This window comes from Marmota marmota, unplaced genomic scaffold (genome assembly GCF_001458135.2).
Source record: "Marmota marmota marmota unplaced genomic scaffold, marMar, whole genome shotgun sequence".
NCBI lineage: Eukaryota > Metazoa > Chordata > Mammalia > Rodentia > Sciuridae > Marmota > Marmota marmota.
In genome coordinates this window covers 38,357,582-38,374,339 of record NW_025999900.1, presented here as the reverse complement: position 1 = coordinate 38,374,339, position 16,758 = coordinate 38,357,582, and the positions used below count along the sequence as shown (strand labels likewise).

At 45.2% G+C, this 16,758-nt stretch overlaps 1 protein-coding gene across 1 annotated transcript in view; it reads right to left on the bottom strand.

Annotated features, from left to right (window-relative positions):
- Positions 1 to 6,220: 6,220 nt before the first annotated feature.
- The window catches only part of Ttc9 (tetratricopeptide repeat domain 9), a 34,229-nt gene continuing 23,691 nt past the window's right edge, over positions 6,221 to 16,758 (bottom strand). The window contains exons 4-5 of the mRNA XM_015488201.2: positions 10,053 to 10,235; positions 6,221 to 7,718 (exon numbers count right to left, since the gene is read on the bottom strand). Of these exons, the coding sequence (XP_015343687.1) occupies positions 7,639 to 7,718; positions 10,053 to 10,235 (263 nt within the window). The 3' untranslated portion in view covers positions 6,221 to 7,638. The remainder of the gene's footprint in view (positions 7,719 to 10,052; positions 10,236 to 16,758) is intronic.

The window sequence follows — 16,758 nt, the reverse complement described above, 5'->3', positions numbered from 1 at the left end:
TCCCCCTCCTCCTCCTTCTTCTTTTTTGGTGCTGGGGATTTAACCCAGGGGTGCTCTACCACTGAACTTCATCCCCAGCCCTTTTAGTTTTCATTTTGAGATAAAGTCTTACTAAGTTGCTTTGAGCCCCAAACTTGTGATCCTCCTGCCTCAAAACTCCCAAGTTGCTGGGATTATAGGTATGTGCTACCACGCTCAGCAGTTTGATATTTCTTTTGCTAAATTGTGCCTCTGGATCGACATTTGTGAAACCTGGTGTAGGATTTTCCCTGTATGAAAATCAAACATCTTAAAGCCCTTTTGATTGCACTCGAGAAAACATGCATAGGCACTTGTCCCTATATGGTAGCCAAGAGGGGGTTTAGTCAGGTAGAATTTGCAGGGTCTTAGGTGATTTCTCAGTCCTTGGGTCTATGAAGGTGGCATTGCTTAAGCCCAGGCATAGAAAAACCAGGAAAAATACCAGAAAGACAATTTATGATGAGGCACACCTTTGTATCTTATATCCAGGAAAGGGAGTAACAGAATATTGTCATTGGTCCTCTTCTGAAGCTTACCCATCTCTAGCTACTCTTGCTCTACTCACCTGGCTCTGTCTCTGGGAAATCTTCCCTGATCCTCCAGGATTGGTACAGATGCTCCCTTTCATCTGTGCCCATGATGTTTTTGTAACATTTCTTATATAGAATTGGTCCTTCCTATTTACTTTTCTTTCTCCTCTGCAGATTGTAAGCCCCTCCAGCAGAGAAAATACTGTTAATCATTGAACCCCCTAGGAAAGCGATAGCAAAGATAACTTGAACGAAGGAATAAATGAGTATGATGCTTCTTCTTTCTTTAGAAGAGAATATTTTTACAGTATTTATATATATACATGTGTATATATGCACACATGCATATATGAATAATTTTTTTTTAAGTTAGGTGCTTTGTAAGTACGTTTGGGTCAGTGGAAAGAGGATTAAATTTAATGTCAGGAAACCGACTTGAGTTCCAGTTCTGACTCTTGTACTTACTTATAGGCTGTATGACCTTGAATAAATCATTAGCCTTCTCTGGATCTGATCCATCATCTATAACAGAGGAGGATGGAACTATTGAACTTCAAGCTTCTCTCCAGCCTTGATATTTTCTGTGAGACTCTAAAACAGGGCAAGTCCACATTTCAGATGTAGGCTCCCTTCCAGACAAGTAATTCAACAGAAGCTGAGATCCTCAGCCTTTTTCAGGGGCCTCCGCCTCCTCTCCCTCCTCCATGTCTTAGCAAATATTAATAGCCAAGAGCCTCGCTGAGTGTGGTTTTTAATAGAATCCAATTTCAGTCCATTTAGAGTGGGACTTTTCATGCTGACTCCGTAATTTGAACTATGCCACGACTGATGGACTGAAGGCATTTCCCCCGCCTCTGCTGCTGCCCTGGGCTGGTGCAGTCATGGGAGTGGGGAATGGGGCATCTTAATCAAAGCAGCTGCATATCAGATATTTGACCTCACAACCAGTCTTGTCTTTCCTGCCCTGAGGCATGTGATGAGGATACCAAGGGCGCTGGAAGGAGAGTGGGAAATGACCACTCTGTTTCCAGACAATTGTCTTCTTGTAGCTCAGAGACTGCTGGCTTCAGGGTGAACTGTCTGGAAGAAACCCTTGCTGCTCTTTGGATGTGACGGGAGGACAGTAGGTTCTGAAAACCATCAGAATGATTCCCATTGATTGCTGCAAAGTGTCTGCTATGCCTGGGGAGGTTCTGGGGTGGAGTGCAGGACTTCCTCTGTCCCTTACACAACTCCCAAGCATTTGTCCTGTTTGTTTGACAAGAGAGCAATCCAAGGGCTTGTTGGGAAGTCCCTTCCTCCTAGAGTGGAGAGCGTGGGGATATGAAAGACAAGCATGTAGGTATTAGTAGCCCCTCTGTAAGTGAGGAAACTGAGGCTGAGGCACTGGGGGAAGGAAATGCAGATCTATTCTGTGCTTGCTCTGTAGCAAGTACTGAGTCGGGAGACAGTTACTTCTTGTTTTTAATTTTTTTTTTTGGTTGCAGATGGACACGATAGTTTCATTTTCTTTATTTTTATATGGTGCTGAGGATCGAACCCAGTGCCTCACACACGCTAGGCAAGTGCTCTACCACTGAGCCACAACCCCAGATCAGACAGTTACTTCTTTTTTTAAAATTTTTTTTAGTTGTAGATGGATATAAAATATTTTATTTATTTATTTTATGTGGTGTTAAGAATCTAACCCAGTGCTTCACACGTGCTAGGCAAGCATTCTACCTCTGGGCCACAACCCCAGTCCCCCACCACCACCCCCAAGTTAATTCTTAACCCTTTCCATATCCTTTTTAGGGATATAACATTGTTTCCATGTGCAGGTTAGGAAAATGAGGGTCAGAACAATTAAGCCACTTTCCCAGGGTCACAATCACTCCTAGATGATACATCTTGGATTCAAACAAAAGTCCTTCCAAAAGGTCATATGGTTTGAAATTTCGAGCTGAGTGCTCTAAAATGAGTCTTCTGGTCTACCTCCGTGGTGGCTCCTCAGCATCCGGGTCATCAGAAACACTTCAAAACGTTTTAAAAAGCTTTAGTATCTTGAGCATTATCCCCGTGAGTCTGATTTATTGGGATTGGAGCAGAGCCTGAGACAATATATTTTTAAAAAGCTCTTGCAAGTGATTGTGATGATTTGGAGGCACAGGGCTGGAGCACATGGCTTCTCTGCTGAACCAGGCCTCCTAGGACTTCTTCATTTCTCAGAAGTACAGATCTAGTCCAGCCCTGCATTTACCACAAGTGACATTTGCTGTTGAATCCATTATTCATCTGTGGCAGGCTCAATGTTCAATAGCTTTTGAGTACCTATAATGTGCCAGGCACTGGACTGGACATTGTTTTTGTTTAAATTTTTGTTTAGTGATAGATGGACACAATATCTTGGTTTTATTTATTTATTTTTATGTGGTGCTAAGGATTGAACCCACTGTCTCACATGTGCTAGGCAGGTGCTCTACCACTGAGCTACATACAACCCCAGCCCCTGTGCTGGACATTCTGACTGCAAAGCTCAATCAACCATAGTTCCTGCCTTGGGGGGCATCCATATGGTGGGAGAGATGAATCCAACTAGGAAATTCCAATCATTTGAAGCACATGCTGGGCAGAGGTAGGCTGGTGTTGCTTTGGGACCAGTGAACCCAGATCAAGACTTACAGGAATTAGCAAGGCAAAGAGAGGATGGAAGGAGTGAGAAATGACAAGGAGGCAGAGGGAACAGCATAAAAAGTCCCAAAAGCTCAATGGTTCAGGACTATGTGACAGTAAAATGTAGGATACCTTGAAAAGAGGGCCAGGAGGTGAGCCTGGGAAAGTCAGAGGGAGCAAATACATGAAAGAAATGTTAAGGAGTTAGTTATATGTTAAGGAATTTGCCGTTTCCTAAAGGTGATGAGAAGCCATGAAAAATCTTTAAGCTCTGGAACGACACGATCAGATTACATCTGAGAAGGGTCACTCTGGTAGAAATGAGAGAAAAAACTGGAGGCAGGAGAAGCCAGCAACAGAGGAACAAATTAATTGCAGAATTAAGAATTTATGTATGTCAAAAAGCACCATAAACAAAATTTGAAAGCAAAGCACTTGGATAGCATATTTGCAGCATTTCTTGACAAAATAATATTCTTCAAATTACAAATCGATAATAAACATACCAATATCAAATAAATAGAAAATTCACAAAGAAAGAAGTACAAATGGTCAATAAGCATATGAAAATGTTATTCATTAATAATGAAAGCTAAAATAAGATTGACATACTATTATTTTGCCTGTCAAATTGGTAGAGATTTGATTAGTGATAATACCCAGTGTTAGGTTGCAGGAAACAGGACACTCCAGAGATTGCAAATAGGACAGTGTTTTGGTACACACTTCCTGGGGGGCAATTGGCAATATGTATCAAAATTCTTAAAAATAGCCAAGCAATTTCCTTCTTGGATATAACCTAAGGAAATAGTCATAGGGGTGTGCAAATTTTAGCTACAGGGTTGTCTGTTGCACCATTATTTACAAGAAAGCCTGGGAACAAATGAAATTTGGGTGTTGATTACAAAATGAGGGTCCATCCATACAATGAAGATGCTATTTCCAAAGTCTGGAAGACATACATAAAAAATGTTCAGAATATATTCAGTGAAATAATAAAAGGAGCGAAAAAAAAAAGTGTGTCCAATAAGCTACCACTGTGTGTGATAAAAGTATATATGTATGTTCAAAAATGTATATCTCTGAAAGGATATTCAAGAAATTAGAGGCAAACTAGATGTTGGCAGACAGGGAAGGAAGAGTTACTCCCGACTATAGAGCTTTTTGTACTTTTTGAATTTTGTTTCTCTATATGTATTACCTATTCTAAAATATAAATATGCATTTTGAAAAGTAAGTTATTAAAGAGTATATACAGTGTGATCCAGTATTTTTTCATAAAAAACAAAACAAACAAAAAAACCTGTGCCTGTGTGTGTGCATACATTTATACCAAAAAGAACAAAAGATATAGTTCTTGGGTGGTAGAATTATGAGTTGAATTTTGTCATTTTTTTTTCTTTTTCTTTTTCCCCCTAAATTTTCTACAATACATGTGTGAGACTTTCATAATTAAACAAAAAGTATAATTTTTTTTTTCCTCAAAAAGTCTATCACAAAAGTCCAGGCAGAAGATGATGATGCAGGTCAGACCCATGATTAGTGCTCTGTCTATAGAGTTCAACAGTGACATCCGAAAAGTGTATAATTAAACCACAGTTCCTGTTTTTAAGTGGGGTGGAGAGAAGAAAGCTGAAGAGTTAATAAGGTTAAATGAACCTGATTTTGATTAACAGCTCTCTGTTGGACAAATGCATTGAAAATTCAGTCCCACCACCCTAAACATCAACCAATCACCCAGGCAGCTTTTTTCGGGGGGTGGAGGATTGTTCAAGTTCGGGTCACAGTGAATGGAGTTCCACTAAGCATATGTAATCTAAGTCAACAGACATGCCAATGGCTTATACACTTGTGTGAGCTTCTGAGAGGTCGTCCTCACCTAGTTCTGGTTTCTAAGTGTTCTCTTTGGGATGGTAACCGTCTTGTCCCTATCTGTCCAGTCCTGTCCCAATGCACACATTTAAGCAAGACTTCTCTCCTACCTCCACGTTGGAAATAGTTACTCAGAGTCCTTTCAGATGCAGGAAGAATAAAGAAAGACCCTGCCAATTTGAACTGGTTCTGCAGGCCACCTCTGACCTCATCTTTATCCTTCATCTTCCAACAAACAGCCAACTCATGAACTTTCCCAAGTTGAAGACTTGGGAAAGGGGGAGCTTTGTGCATATGCTAATGCTCAGCCTGAGGGTAGTTTTGGGTTGGGGGTCATGTTGAAGCCATTTTGGAGAAAGAGGGATAGAGAGAAGGATGTGATGGGGTGGGGGAACAGGAGCAGAAAATGTGGCAGCTAGAATGGCTTTTTCTTTTCCCCTTCTCCAGAGGGTGAGCTACAGGTAAGCAATTGTGGACCCCTGGATATTTCTAGCACCTTCTGCAGCTCCCTTTGAAAGTCTTTGGGGAGCTATGTGAATATAACCTGTGTTGCTGGCTTTTGGGCCCCTGGGCAGTGATTGGATCTTGCAGTGACAGAGCCTCTGCTTAAATAAATAACCCATAATTAACTTTGCATTTCCTTTTCGTCTGTACCTATAATTGTAATCCTTTCCCAGAACTGGGGATGGGGTGGGGATGCTGGGTGGGTTACTTAGATACGTGCTGGCTTCATAAGTAAGTAGAATGGACACTATATGAAAAAACTGTTGGATCTCCGCTGTCTTTGCTGGTCTGTCACTGCTCTGACCTCTAGGGATTCTGATCACTGATCTTTTTCTGCCTTGGGTAAATACAAGAGGGGGCCCATGTACCACAATTGACATGGTGAAATAATTTCAACCTAATGCTTATTGTCCAGGTCTGAAACAGTTGTAACTCCCTAACATACTATGTACAGAGTCAACTAAGTACAGGATAATTATTAGCTAGAGCTCTCGAGTCAGATCTGGTTCAAATCCTAGCCTTTGTCCCTTAAGGCCATGCAACCTTAGGGTAGTTAATTTTCTGGTTTTCAGTTTTCTTATCCATCACATGGGAATAGTATCTCACAGAATAACTGTATGAAAGAAATGAGATTGTCCATGTAAAGATCTGAGGATAGTGCATTTAATAAATCCTAACTATTCACATTATTGCATCAGTATATATCTTAATTTTGTACAATAGTATCTCACTAATCACACGAAAAATACACCAAAGTGCTCTGAAAACAATGAAGCATCATATAAATTAAAGGTGTCATTGGTAGTAATCTCATATGCATTTCTCAACTCTTCCAAACTCCTTGAAGACTGGGACCACATCCTGTGTCCCAGGGCATATTGCACTACAATGAGCAAACAGCAAGCCCTCAGTCAATGTTTCTTGTTTGACTGAAGCAACATAGCATAGCATAAAGAGCAGGGGTACCAGGAGACTAGGCTGGGATAAAATTATTTTAAGGCAGGAGAGTCAGTCTGCAGTTATAATTTATTCATTCAACAAATATTTGTTGAACACATTTTATGCGTTAGATATGGAGTCCAGATCATTTCATCAAAAAGAGGCCTTACAGGTTCCCTCGAAGCCAGGCCCCAGGGCAGTCTCCATGATCCCAGCCCACTCTGTAAAGCACAAAGGCCGCAGTCAACGTGGCATACGGCTCTGGACAAATGGCCCTGCACTTTGGGGGAAGCCCATCCTGCCCAGTTGTAAGCAGCTCTGAGGGAGGATTGGGGGAGGAGGTGAGGGAGGGAGGGAGTGGATCCCCACAGGGTGACAGGAACCGCTGCCTGAAAGTTTGTTTTTATTTACACTTAAGGAACCCACAGTGAGATCCCCCAGCCTACACAATGCTCTTTCCCTTACCTATCATCTGTCCCTCCCCTGTCCCCAACATGCTCTGCCCTTGTGGTGTCCCAGCTGCCTACTGGCTGGGAGTTGGGGGAATGGTATGTGTGGTCACCAGAGGGCACTGAGCGTGGGCCTCAATGGCATGTGAATCCTGGCAGAGAGAAGGAAGCACAAGCCAAGCCAAGTGATGGGGAGGGTGGCAGGGGCTAAGGTGACAGGGGGCTAGGGGCGGGCGTCCAGTTACAAGTCCAGTCTTTAATGTTGGCTCCACCTGTGCTTCTGGTGTTTGCTTCAGCCCTAGATTTGTCACAGTTGCCTTAAGGTGTCCTGGTCCATCAGGACATAGCAGGTTCCAGACCGTGGGCTCCGTGCCTGCTGCCTTCCCAGCATTCCCAGCCTGTGAGACTCCCCCCCAGCAGACGTTAGGCCCCTCTCAGTCGCTGACCTGCCAGTGAAGAGGAGTCTCTGTGTCTGGGCAGCCCACCAGATTCCAAATGTGCATCTCACCTTCTTTTCACCCTGGACGCGGACAGAGTTGAGGAACAATGGGAGGAAGAAGGGGAGCTGGAAGAAGTGGGGGTAAAGGGACAGAATCTAGGGTGGGGCTCTCCACCAGCGGGTGCCTGGAAGTCTCCAGTCAGGCGTGGGTGTCTCTGGAGAGGCTTGGTAGTTACATGGCTTCTTTCTCCCTCTGGGAGCATCTGCTGAGCTTCATCTCCGTCAGCTGGATATACCGAATCACGTTGGTGTCTGCGAGGAGAGAAACATACCTGAGGGGACAGCCAGGAGGGCACAACTGCATCTACACCGAATAGGGCAAAGCTGGGCCTGCAACTCAGGAACAGGGCAGGTGACTCACTCAGCCAAGGTCCCTTGGCCTTTCCATGGTGGCGGCTGAGAGGGGAACCAGATGTTGGCCTTCTCTTTCACTACCTCTCCTTGCGAATGTAGATAGCTCGCTGTGACCCCAAGGGTCAGTCAGGAGGGAGAGGAGAGGAGAATTTCTCTTCCATTTCTATGCAGCAGACATCCCAGTCCCTCCCAAATCAGCAGTTAGCTGCAACTCCACCTGGAGATTAACCTTAGATAAATTACCAACTCCTCGGATCCTAATGTCTCACTTGCAAGAAACAACCTTCATTTTTGAATGCCTGCTTTGTGCTGCTTTTGCTTGCTAGTTCATTTATCACTGGATTTTTATTTTTTTTCCCAGGCCTGGGGATCAACGCAGGGCCTTGCACAAGCTAGGCAAGCACTCTACCACTGAGCTATACCCTCAGTCCTTTTTAAAAATTGTATTTTGAGACAAGGTCTTGCTGAGTTACCCAGGCTGGCCTCAAACTCATGATCCTCCTGCCTCAGCCTCTGGAGTAGCTGGAATACAGGCATGTGCCTCTGGGCCCAGTTTGTGCCAGCTTTAAACATTCATTTTCTCATTTAATCATCACTACACTTCTGCAAAGATTTTTATCCTCATCCTCACTGGGACTGGGAAGACTGGGACCTGGAGAGATCAAGTAAGATACCTAAGGAGACGCATAGTAAATGGTGTGCCTAATTCCAAAGCCTGGCTCTCCTATGGAGTAGAATACTATTGTCATGCTGTGTGCGGTGGTGCACATCTGTAATTCCAGCAGGTTGGGAGGCTGAGGCAGGAGGATTGCAAGTTCAAAGCCAGCCTCAGCAAAAGTGAGTTCCTAAGTAACCAAGTGAGACCTGTCTCTAAATAAAATATAAAATAGGGCTGGGGTTGTGCTCAGTGGCCGAGTGGCCCTGAGTTCAATCCCTGGTACCCCCTCACCAAAAAAAAAAAAAGAATATTATCCTCACAAAGTTGACATGAGGACCAAGATAGACAAGTCTGAAAGTGCTTAATACAATGATCAATAAATATTAGTTGAATGTGCTTTTTTTTTTTTTTAACTTGAAGAGTTTATAATGACTTTGTTTCACTTAGTTTTGTCTTTATAAGTCAGACAACCACCTTTCCACAACTGGGACATTTCCCCTCAATTCCAGTCCTCAAATTAGTGAGCAGGGCGTGACATGGAACAACTGCTCAGCTCTGCATACATCAGAGCAAAATAGTTACAGGGTTACCAGGATATCTATATCCAGAAATAGAAATGAATACTGTATCATGCTCCAAAGTGCCAGGCAGCATCCAGAACAGTACTGGCACAGAGTAGGTGATCAAGAAAATTCTCGAGTCCAGTTCTTAGTTCTCAGGTTGCTAACAGTATAGTTGCTAGAACACAATTTATATACAGAAAACAAACCAATATCACATAAAAATAAAGAAGTGTTCTTAGAAAAGTATTTATATGGACATTTGCAAACAGATCCTAAGGTTCTTAAAGACTTCATGGAAGGAGGATTAAAAAAAATAGTACTATATGTTAATAATGATGGTAACATCAAATCAAAGAAATCGATTGAATGTTACATCCTCAGAGAGGCTCTTTCTGATCACCTGGCCGAAAATAGCACTTCTTTTTCTCTGCTTTAGTTTCTTCAGAGGATTTGCCACTACTAAAAACTCTATCATCTATTTGTCCATTCACAAACTGTCCATCTTTCTCCACTCTAATGTGAATTCCTTGAGCTACGACTACCCTCCTGCTAGAATAGTTGCCGGCCCACTGTATGCTCTCTGTAAATGTCTGTGAAATGAGGGAGTGAATGAATGAATGATTGGGTGAGCTAATGTACATGATCTCCACGAACGATAGAGGTCACACTCACTTGCCAACCAGATGTGAGCTCTTCAGGAGAAGGGAGCATGTCTTCTCATCTCCGTTCCCAGGACCCACCCCAAATGGGGGTATATGGTCAGAATTTGACATTCTGAGTTGGACAAGGCAAAACATTCTGCAGTCTATTTGGAGAGAGAGGTGCCCCTGCTCCCTGGAACCCAGGCCCCAGGTGAATGCACAGCTGTGTGCTCTCCTCGTTCCAGATCTTACCATTCACCTGACCCCTGATTTGCGTCTCTGTCCCCACCAGGCCCTGCCAGCCTGGGTGCTGCAATGAGAAGGCCCCAGGAGCTACCAGAGCGGGCTGATGGAAAGCGGTAAGCCTTACCTGTTGGTTGTCGGGTTCTTGCTTCCTTCAGGTAGTAGAGTGCTTTGTCATAGTCCCCAAGGTGGTAGAAGGCCACACCAGACCGGTAGAGGGCCTTGAAGTTCTCCCCTTCCTTCTTCAGCACTTTGAGGCAGTACTCCTTGACTCGCTCGTAGTTTACCAGCTCAGCCTGGAGCAGGCAGGCTGTGGAGGAAGGGAGAAGAGAGGGAACGTGCCATCAACATGACAGCAGCAGTCTGTGGGTCTGTCCTCAGTTCCTTCTCTCCAGAGGAGGTTAGATGCTCTGGGCTTTCCACTGGGGGTTAAGCTCTCAACACGACTTCTAATCATCCTGGGTTGTGGGACCAGTTTCATCACCAACAAGCTATGTGACCTTGAGCCAGTGATATAGCCTTGCATCAGGAGCTGAGTGATGCCTCTCCTCTCCTAAAAGACACGTTGGAGTCCTGACCCTCCATACTTGACAATGTGACCTTTTTTTTTTTTTGGGGGGGGGGAAATAGGGTCTTTCCAGAGATAATCAAGTTAAGAGGCAATCATTAGGGTAGACCCAAATCCAACATGACTGGTGTGTTTATTAAAGCAGAAATCTGGACACTGAGACAGACACACACAGAGGAAAGACAATATTAAGAAGCAAAGGTAGAAGACAGCCACCCTCAAGCCAAGGAATACCTGAGGTTACCGGAAGCTAAGAGGCATGGGACAGATTCTACCACAATCCTTTGAAAGAACCAACTCACCAACACCATGATTATAGACTCTTAGCCCCCAGGACTGACAGTCCGATATATTTTTATTACTTTGTGCTACCTGGTTTGTGGGACTTGTTGGAGCAGCCCTAGGAATAAGCTACTGTAGGCGATAAAAATAGTAATAATAACAACCACAGCTAATATTTGGTGAATGTTTACTTTCTGCCACTTCTTACCTGATGGAAACCTCAGAACACTATGCTGTAGGTACTACCATTATTTCCATTTAAAAGGACGCTGAGGCTCAGAAAGCTGGAGAAATTTCCCAAGGGCACGCAGTGTGAAAGAGGCGAGGATGAGATTAAAACTAAGCTGTTTGGCTTCAGAGCCTAAGTTCTTCCTTATAGAGTTGTTAGGGGATTATATAAAACCAGGACCATAAAGTATATGTAGCACAGGGCTTGGCACAAAATGAGCACTCAGTTATTGGTTAATATTACTATAATTCTGCCTTGGACATCCCCCAAGGGAAGTCTTTATTTTTCCCTTTATCACTTATTTGTCTCTGCAGTTCCAGGGAGCAGGGACCATCTGCTGGACTAGCGGCTAGCTCCTGCAAGGTGAGCCACAGGGATGGGACCAAGGTGAGGATGTCCCTGGAGGGGGACTGAACAACCTTGGAGAGTGTTTGAAATTTGGGGCCCTAGGTACGTCACTCTGGCCCTGCTGAGCCACCTCTGCCTCCCTTAGACCACTCATACATTTAGTAGCACTGACTACAGGGAAAGAGGCGTGCTATACACTTTGGAGATGCCTAACTGTGCTGGGTACCAAGTGGACAAAAAGGGCACTTTCTACTTTTTCAAAATAAATTTTAAAAAGAGGCATTGGGGACAAAACTGTTACTTCCCCCAAGACCTGACTTGGCAGGGAGTAGGGTGAGGGCAGATGCTGATGCCAGTTTCCTTCTCTGAACTCAATGAGAAAAAGCGTCCTTAGGGTAGAGGCAAAGGCTGGTTTTTCTCTTATGGGGTCTAACTGCAGTTGTTGCAGTGCCTTAAATAACTTCCCAGGTGTCAGAATCACCAAGCTTATTTTTAAGAGAGTGGACCTTTCCTTGAACATTTTGTGAAAAGAAAAACCTCCTTTGGCAGAAGGAGGAGGAGGAGGGAAACCGCACCAACTCTCAAGTTACAGGTAGGAGAACCAGGAAGGGAAAGAGAATCAGCTGAGATCTAGAAACTGACCTGTCTGGTTTCACAGGCTGCAGAGCAGAAAGCCAAACCAGTCAACTCCAGAAGCAGCAGGGTGCTCAGCCCAGGGTCTGCGGGAGCATCAGGGCTCCTTCACCTGAAGCTGATGCCACAAGCTCCCCTTCTTGGTCTCCCAGCAGTGGGGGCCATCCTCCTCCCCAGCCCCATGGTCTTGGAGCTCTGCAGATAGGGAGGGGGTTCTGTAGAAAGGTTCCAGGGTGTGAACACCATGGACTGCTACCTGTGCCAGACTCGGCTCCAACATCTGCTCCCAGAGCCAAAGGATTTCCTGTGTGCGGCCTCCCCCTGCCCTGATATCCCCTCTGATCAGGCCCAGCAGCCTCTTCCGGTCCAGCCCTCTATCTCCAAACACCCGCTTCTGTTTGCTGCCCTGGTCTGTGTAGGAAACAGACCTTTGTTTCTTTTAAAAAACAGTTTGGAATGTCTAAGAGTGGGGAAAGGAAGCAGAGAGGGCTCGAAATGGGAAAGTCTTTTCCTCCACTGGTCCCCAAGGGCTGAAGGGAACCTAGCAACCATTCCTGGGATTTGTTTGTTGAACATGTTTCTGGTACCTTGCAGGGAAGCCCATGGGAAACCGGGATGCCTGGCTGTGACCAGGGTTCACACCTGGTTGGAGGCAGGGCCAGGGTGGTTTTCAGGGTGTGGGGCCCTTGCTGATATCACAGGCCCGGCCCAGCAAGACCAAGAAATGGTCCAGAGAAAGGCTGGGCTGGGAGGCAGAATCCAGATAAGAGGCCATGGCGCCAGGTAAGGGCTCTTAAGAGGGTGTGGGTGTGGAGGAGGGAGAGACAGTCTAGCCTCAGCCCTACCTACAGGTGACATGGAGACACCTGGGCTTTGGGTGGAGAGCTATTGGTAGATATAACAAGTCCATGGGCTAGGGAAGATGGGGGGTGTTCCTAGGCACATTTGAGAGGTGAGGGACATAAGAAGAAGTTGGCAGTCTGCCTCCAGATTCTTCCAACCCCATCCCTGTGGCTATTAACCAGTGCCTAGTTGCAGAGGGCTCTCAAAATAAGTGGCATTGTCCCTCAGCATGTCCTCCTCACAGTGATTAATCCCATACCCAGTGCTGGTGCTGGAGCTCAGTATTTCACATACTCTATGCCTTTGAATCTTCACAACTCCATGAAACGGGTTCTATTTTTATGTTTCTTTCATAGATGATAAAATGGAGTTCCAGAGAAATTCAGCAACTTGCTGAAGGTCACCCGGCTAGAGGGTGGTGGAGTTATAATATCAGCCCGTTTCTGTCAGTCTCCCAAGATTATGCATTTGACCACTGGGGTGTCTGTGGCCTGCATTTGGGACCCCTGGAAACCCTCATAACCCCTGGGGAGAAAGAAAGGTTATCTGTGCTCTATCATCCTCAGTGTCCTCAGGCTAACAGGAAAAAAAGATGCCTAACTGTGCTGGGTACCAACTGGACAGTGGGAGCAGATGATGACCAACAGCCTACTCTGTCCTCTGAGTGGGGAAAGGAAGCAGAGAGGGCTCAAAATGGGAAAGTCTTTTCCCTCCTCTGGCCCCCAAGGGCTGAAGGGAACCCTTCAGCAGATGGGGAAGACAGATGTTACATTATCTCAAAATGTTCACCTGGAAGCTAAGTGCTGTGAAGGAGAGGGACATAGTAGAAGCACACCGAGAGGGGAAGGACCCTCGGTTTTATCTAAAGCATCAGGGGAGGTCTTCTTGGAGGAAGTGGTATTTCAACTGATTTAAAGATTGCTTCTCAATCTTTGCCCTGTTTGGGGCTGGATCATCTTTTGTGATGGGAGGATGATTTGGGCATTGAAGGTGTTGGCAGCACCCTTGGTCTCTCACTAGATGCCAGTTATGACAACCAAGTGTCTCCAGACATTGCCAGGTATCCCCTGGGGAGGTAAAATCGCCCATTGGAGAATCACAAGCCTAGGTGAAATGGACAAAGGAGAGAAAGAGGAGAGAGCATGAGCGACTGCACTGACATGGCCTAATAGAGGAACTCTGAGAAGCCACACCAGGCTGCAGCAGAGAGCCAGAGGGGAAGGATGAGAGAAGGCGGAGCTGGAAAAGCAAGAAACCAGGACACTCAGACACTTCCCGTCTAAGCTGGGGATCTGGGACTTTCTCCTAAGGCAAGAGTGGACTGGGATGAAGATGCTGGGTAACTCAAATGGAGGCTGAAAGGAATGGATGGACCTAAGTGGCATTCAGAGAAGCCCCGACTCACTCCCCCTCTGTGGCACACATTTGCAAAGTCAGAGCCCTTTTTTCTTGTCATTTTGGATTTACTGACAACCAAGAAGGGTCCTTCCACATGGTTGCAACCTGGTGTCTATTTCTGAAATGAGGCCTCCATCCTCTGCTGTATAGCATGGATCAATCTTTTAGAGTCCTGGACTGGGAAGAGAGGACCTGCATTCTTTTTTTTGTTGTTGTTCTTTTTAGTGATACACGATAGTAGAATGTATTTTGGCAAACTATACGTACAAAGAATATGATTTATTCTACTAGGATCCCACTATTTGTGTGTGTGTGTGTGTGAGTGACGCTGGGGATTGAACCCAGGGCCTTGGGCCTGTGAGGCAAGCACTCTACCAACTGAGCTATATCCCCAGCCCAGGATCCCATTCTTATGGTTGTATGTGATGTGGAGTTATCCTGGTCATATATTCAAATATAAGGCTAGGAAAGTTATGTCCAATTAATTCTACTATCTTTCCTCTTCCCCTTCCCTTCATTTCCCTTTGTCTAATCCAATGGATTTCTGTTATTCCCCTCCCCAACCTCCCTTGTTTGGGGTTAGCCAAAGGACTTAAAAACAGCACACTATAGTGATGCATCCACATCAATGATTATAAGAGCTTGACTCACAATAGTCAAGAACCCAGGTGTCCTTCAACGGATGAATGGGTAAAGGAAATGTGGTACATATATACAATGGAATATTACGTATCCATAAAGAAGAAAGAGCTGGATTCTCGTTTGCACCTTTGCCACTAGCCAACATTACTCAAAACACTTTCCCTTTCTGAGCCTTGATTTCCTGTTGGCAAAATGAGGAGCCTACACTTCACTAAACAATCTCTTCCACCCCTTTAGATCTAACAGCTTATAAATACAAACATCTGCCACTTAACCTAAGAATACAGTTGTTTCTTTGGTTCCTCTTCAAAAGGAATTCCACTCTCTTTATCAGTTAAGGTGTCACATTGTCAGTTGGAGTGACATCAGAACTGGGAAGACAGTGGTTCAGAGGGCTTCTGTGAGACCGTTCCCCTCCTGCTTGGCGGATTTTTTTCGCCCAGAGCTTGGATGAGGATCTGATGTGGTCTTGCAAGGGAAGGCTCTCGAGCAAAATTTTTCCTGAAGGAAATTGGTGGAATTGGTGAGGCAGCTCAACTGGAGAGTGAGCTTGTTTCTGGGAACAGGAGAGTAAACTTGGTCGGAATTTTGAATACATATCTGGATTCAAAGATGCAGTCACTTGGTGAGTTACAGGGCAGGAGATAAGCCTGCAGTGCACGTGTCACAATAGCCTTGGCTCCCAGATGACCATCTCTGGAAGCACTTTTGAAAAAAAAAAATGCTATTCATCTTCTGGTCTCTGGGTCTGAATAAATGCTGTGACCCGCAAGTCATGGAGAAGGAAGACAAACTCCATCCACGCTTGGGAAGAAATGTGAGAAGGGACACAGCCTTCCTTGAGACTGGTGGTGATGGTGGCAACTTACAAGAGAAAGGTGAATTTGGAGGACCAAAATTGGGGGCTGTAAATGTCTAACCACTATTCTCCCCCCAGGAAGATTCTTCCTTTACTCCCAATTTGGGTGGTTGGGGTGTGATTATGTGAAAAGAGCTTGCAGACTTTCTTAGCCCCACAAAGGGATCTATGGTCATAAAAAGTCAGCCACACACACAGACAGGGAAGAGCTTTCATTCAGAATTCTCCAAAACAAGCGCACAAGACCTCTGGCTACAGCCTCGTAGGTTCTCCTCACCCTGGCACCTGTTTTGTTTTTGTTTTTTCCTGGTACATGCAGGGCATAGTGACTGCCCGGGCAAAATGCCACCCGCTGGCATGAGATGAAGGGAATCCAGATGAGAGGAAGAACAAGTTCATGGAGTCACTGGCTTTCTTCTTAGGGCTGACTCACTCGCTCTAATTTGCCTTTACCTGCTCAAGAGAGGGAAGCAGGGGCTGGATGGGAAGGAAGGAGGGACCCACCTAGGGCTGGGAGTGAGGTGGAGGAACCTACTCTTCAAGGCCGTCTTGCTACTCTGGGTCCGCTTTGTGTCCTCCCCAAAGTGCATTGGAGTCCTGACCCTTAGTATCTGAGAATGTGACCTTTTGCGGGGTGATGGGGGTCTTTACAGAGATAACCAAGTGAAAAGGAAGTCACCTACTAGAGTAGGTCCTAATCCAATATGACTGTGTCCTTTTTATAAAGAAATTTGGCCACAGAGACAGACCTGCCCAGAGGAGAGGTGACACACAGGGATATCTGAGGCTTGATTATCAGGCACTCAGAGAGAACCAGGAGATCTGCTCTTCTTCACAGCTCTCAGAAGGAACTATTTCTGCTGACCCCCTGACTTTGGACTCTTACCTTCCAGAATTGTGAGATAGTTCCTGTTATTTCAAGCCACTCAGTTCGTGTTCGTTATTAGAGTCGCCTTAGGAAACGAATACACCTTGCTGGTCATTCTGGGGGTCAGGCCTAGGAAGTGGCCATTCTACTTCCCAAGTTTGTC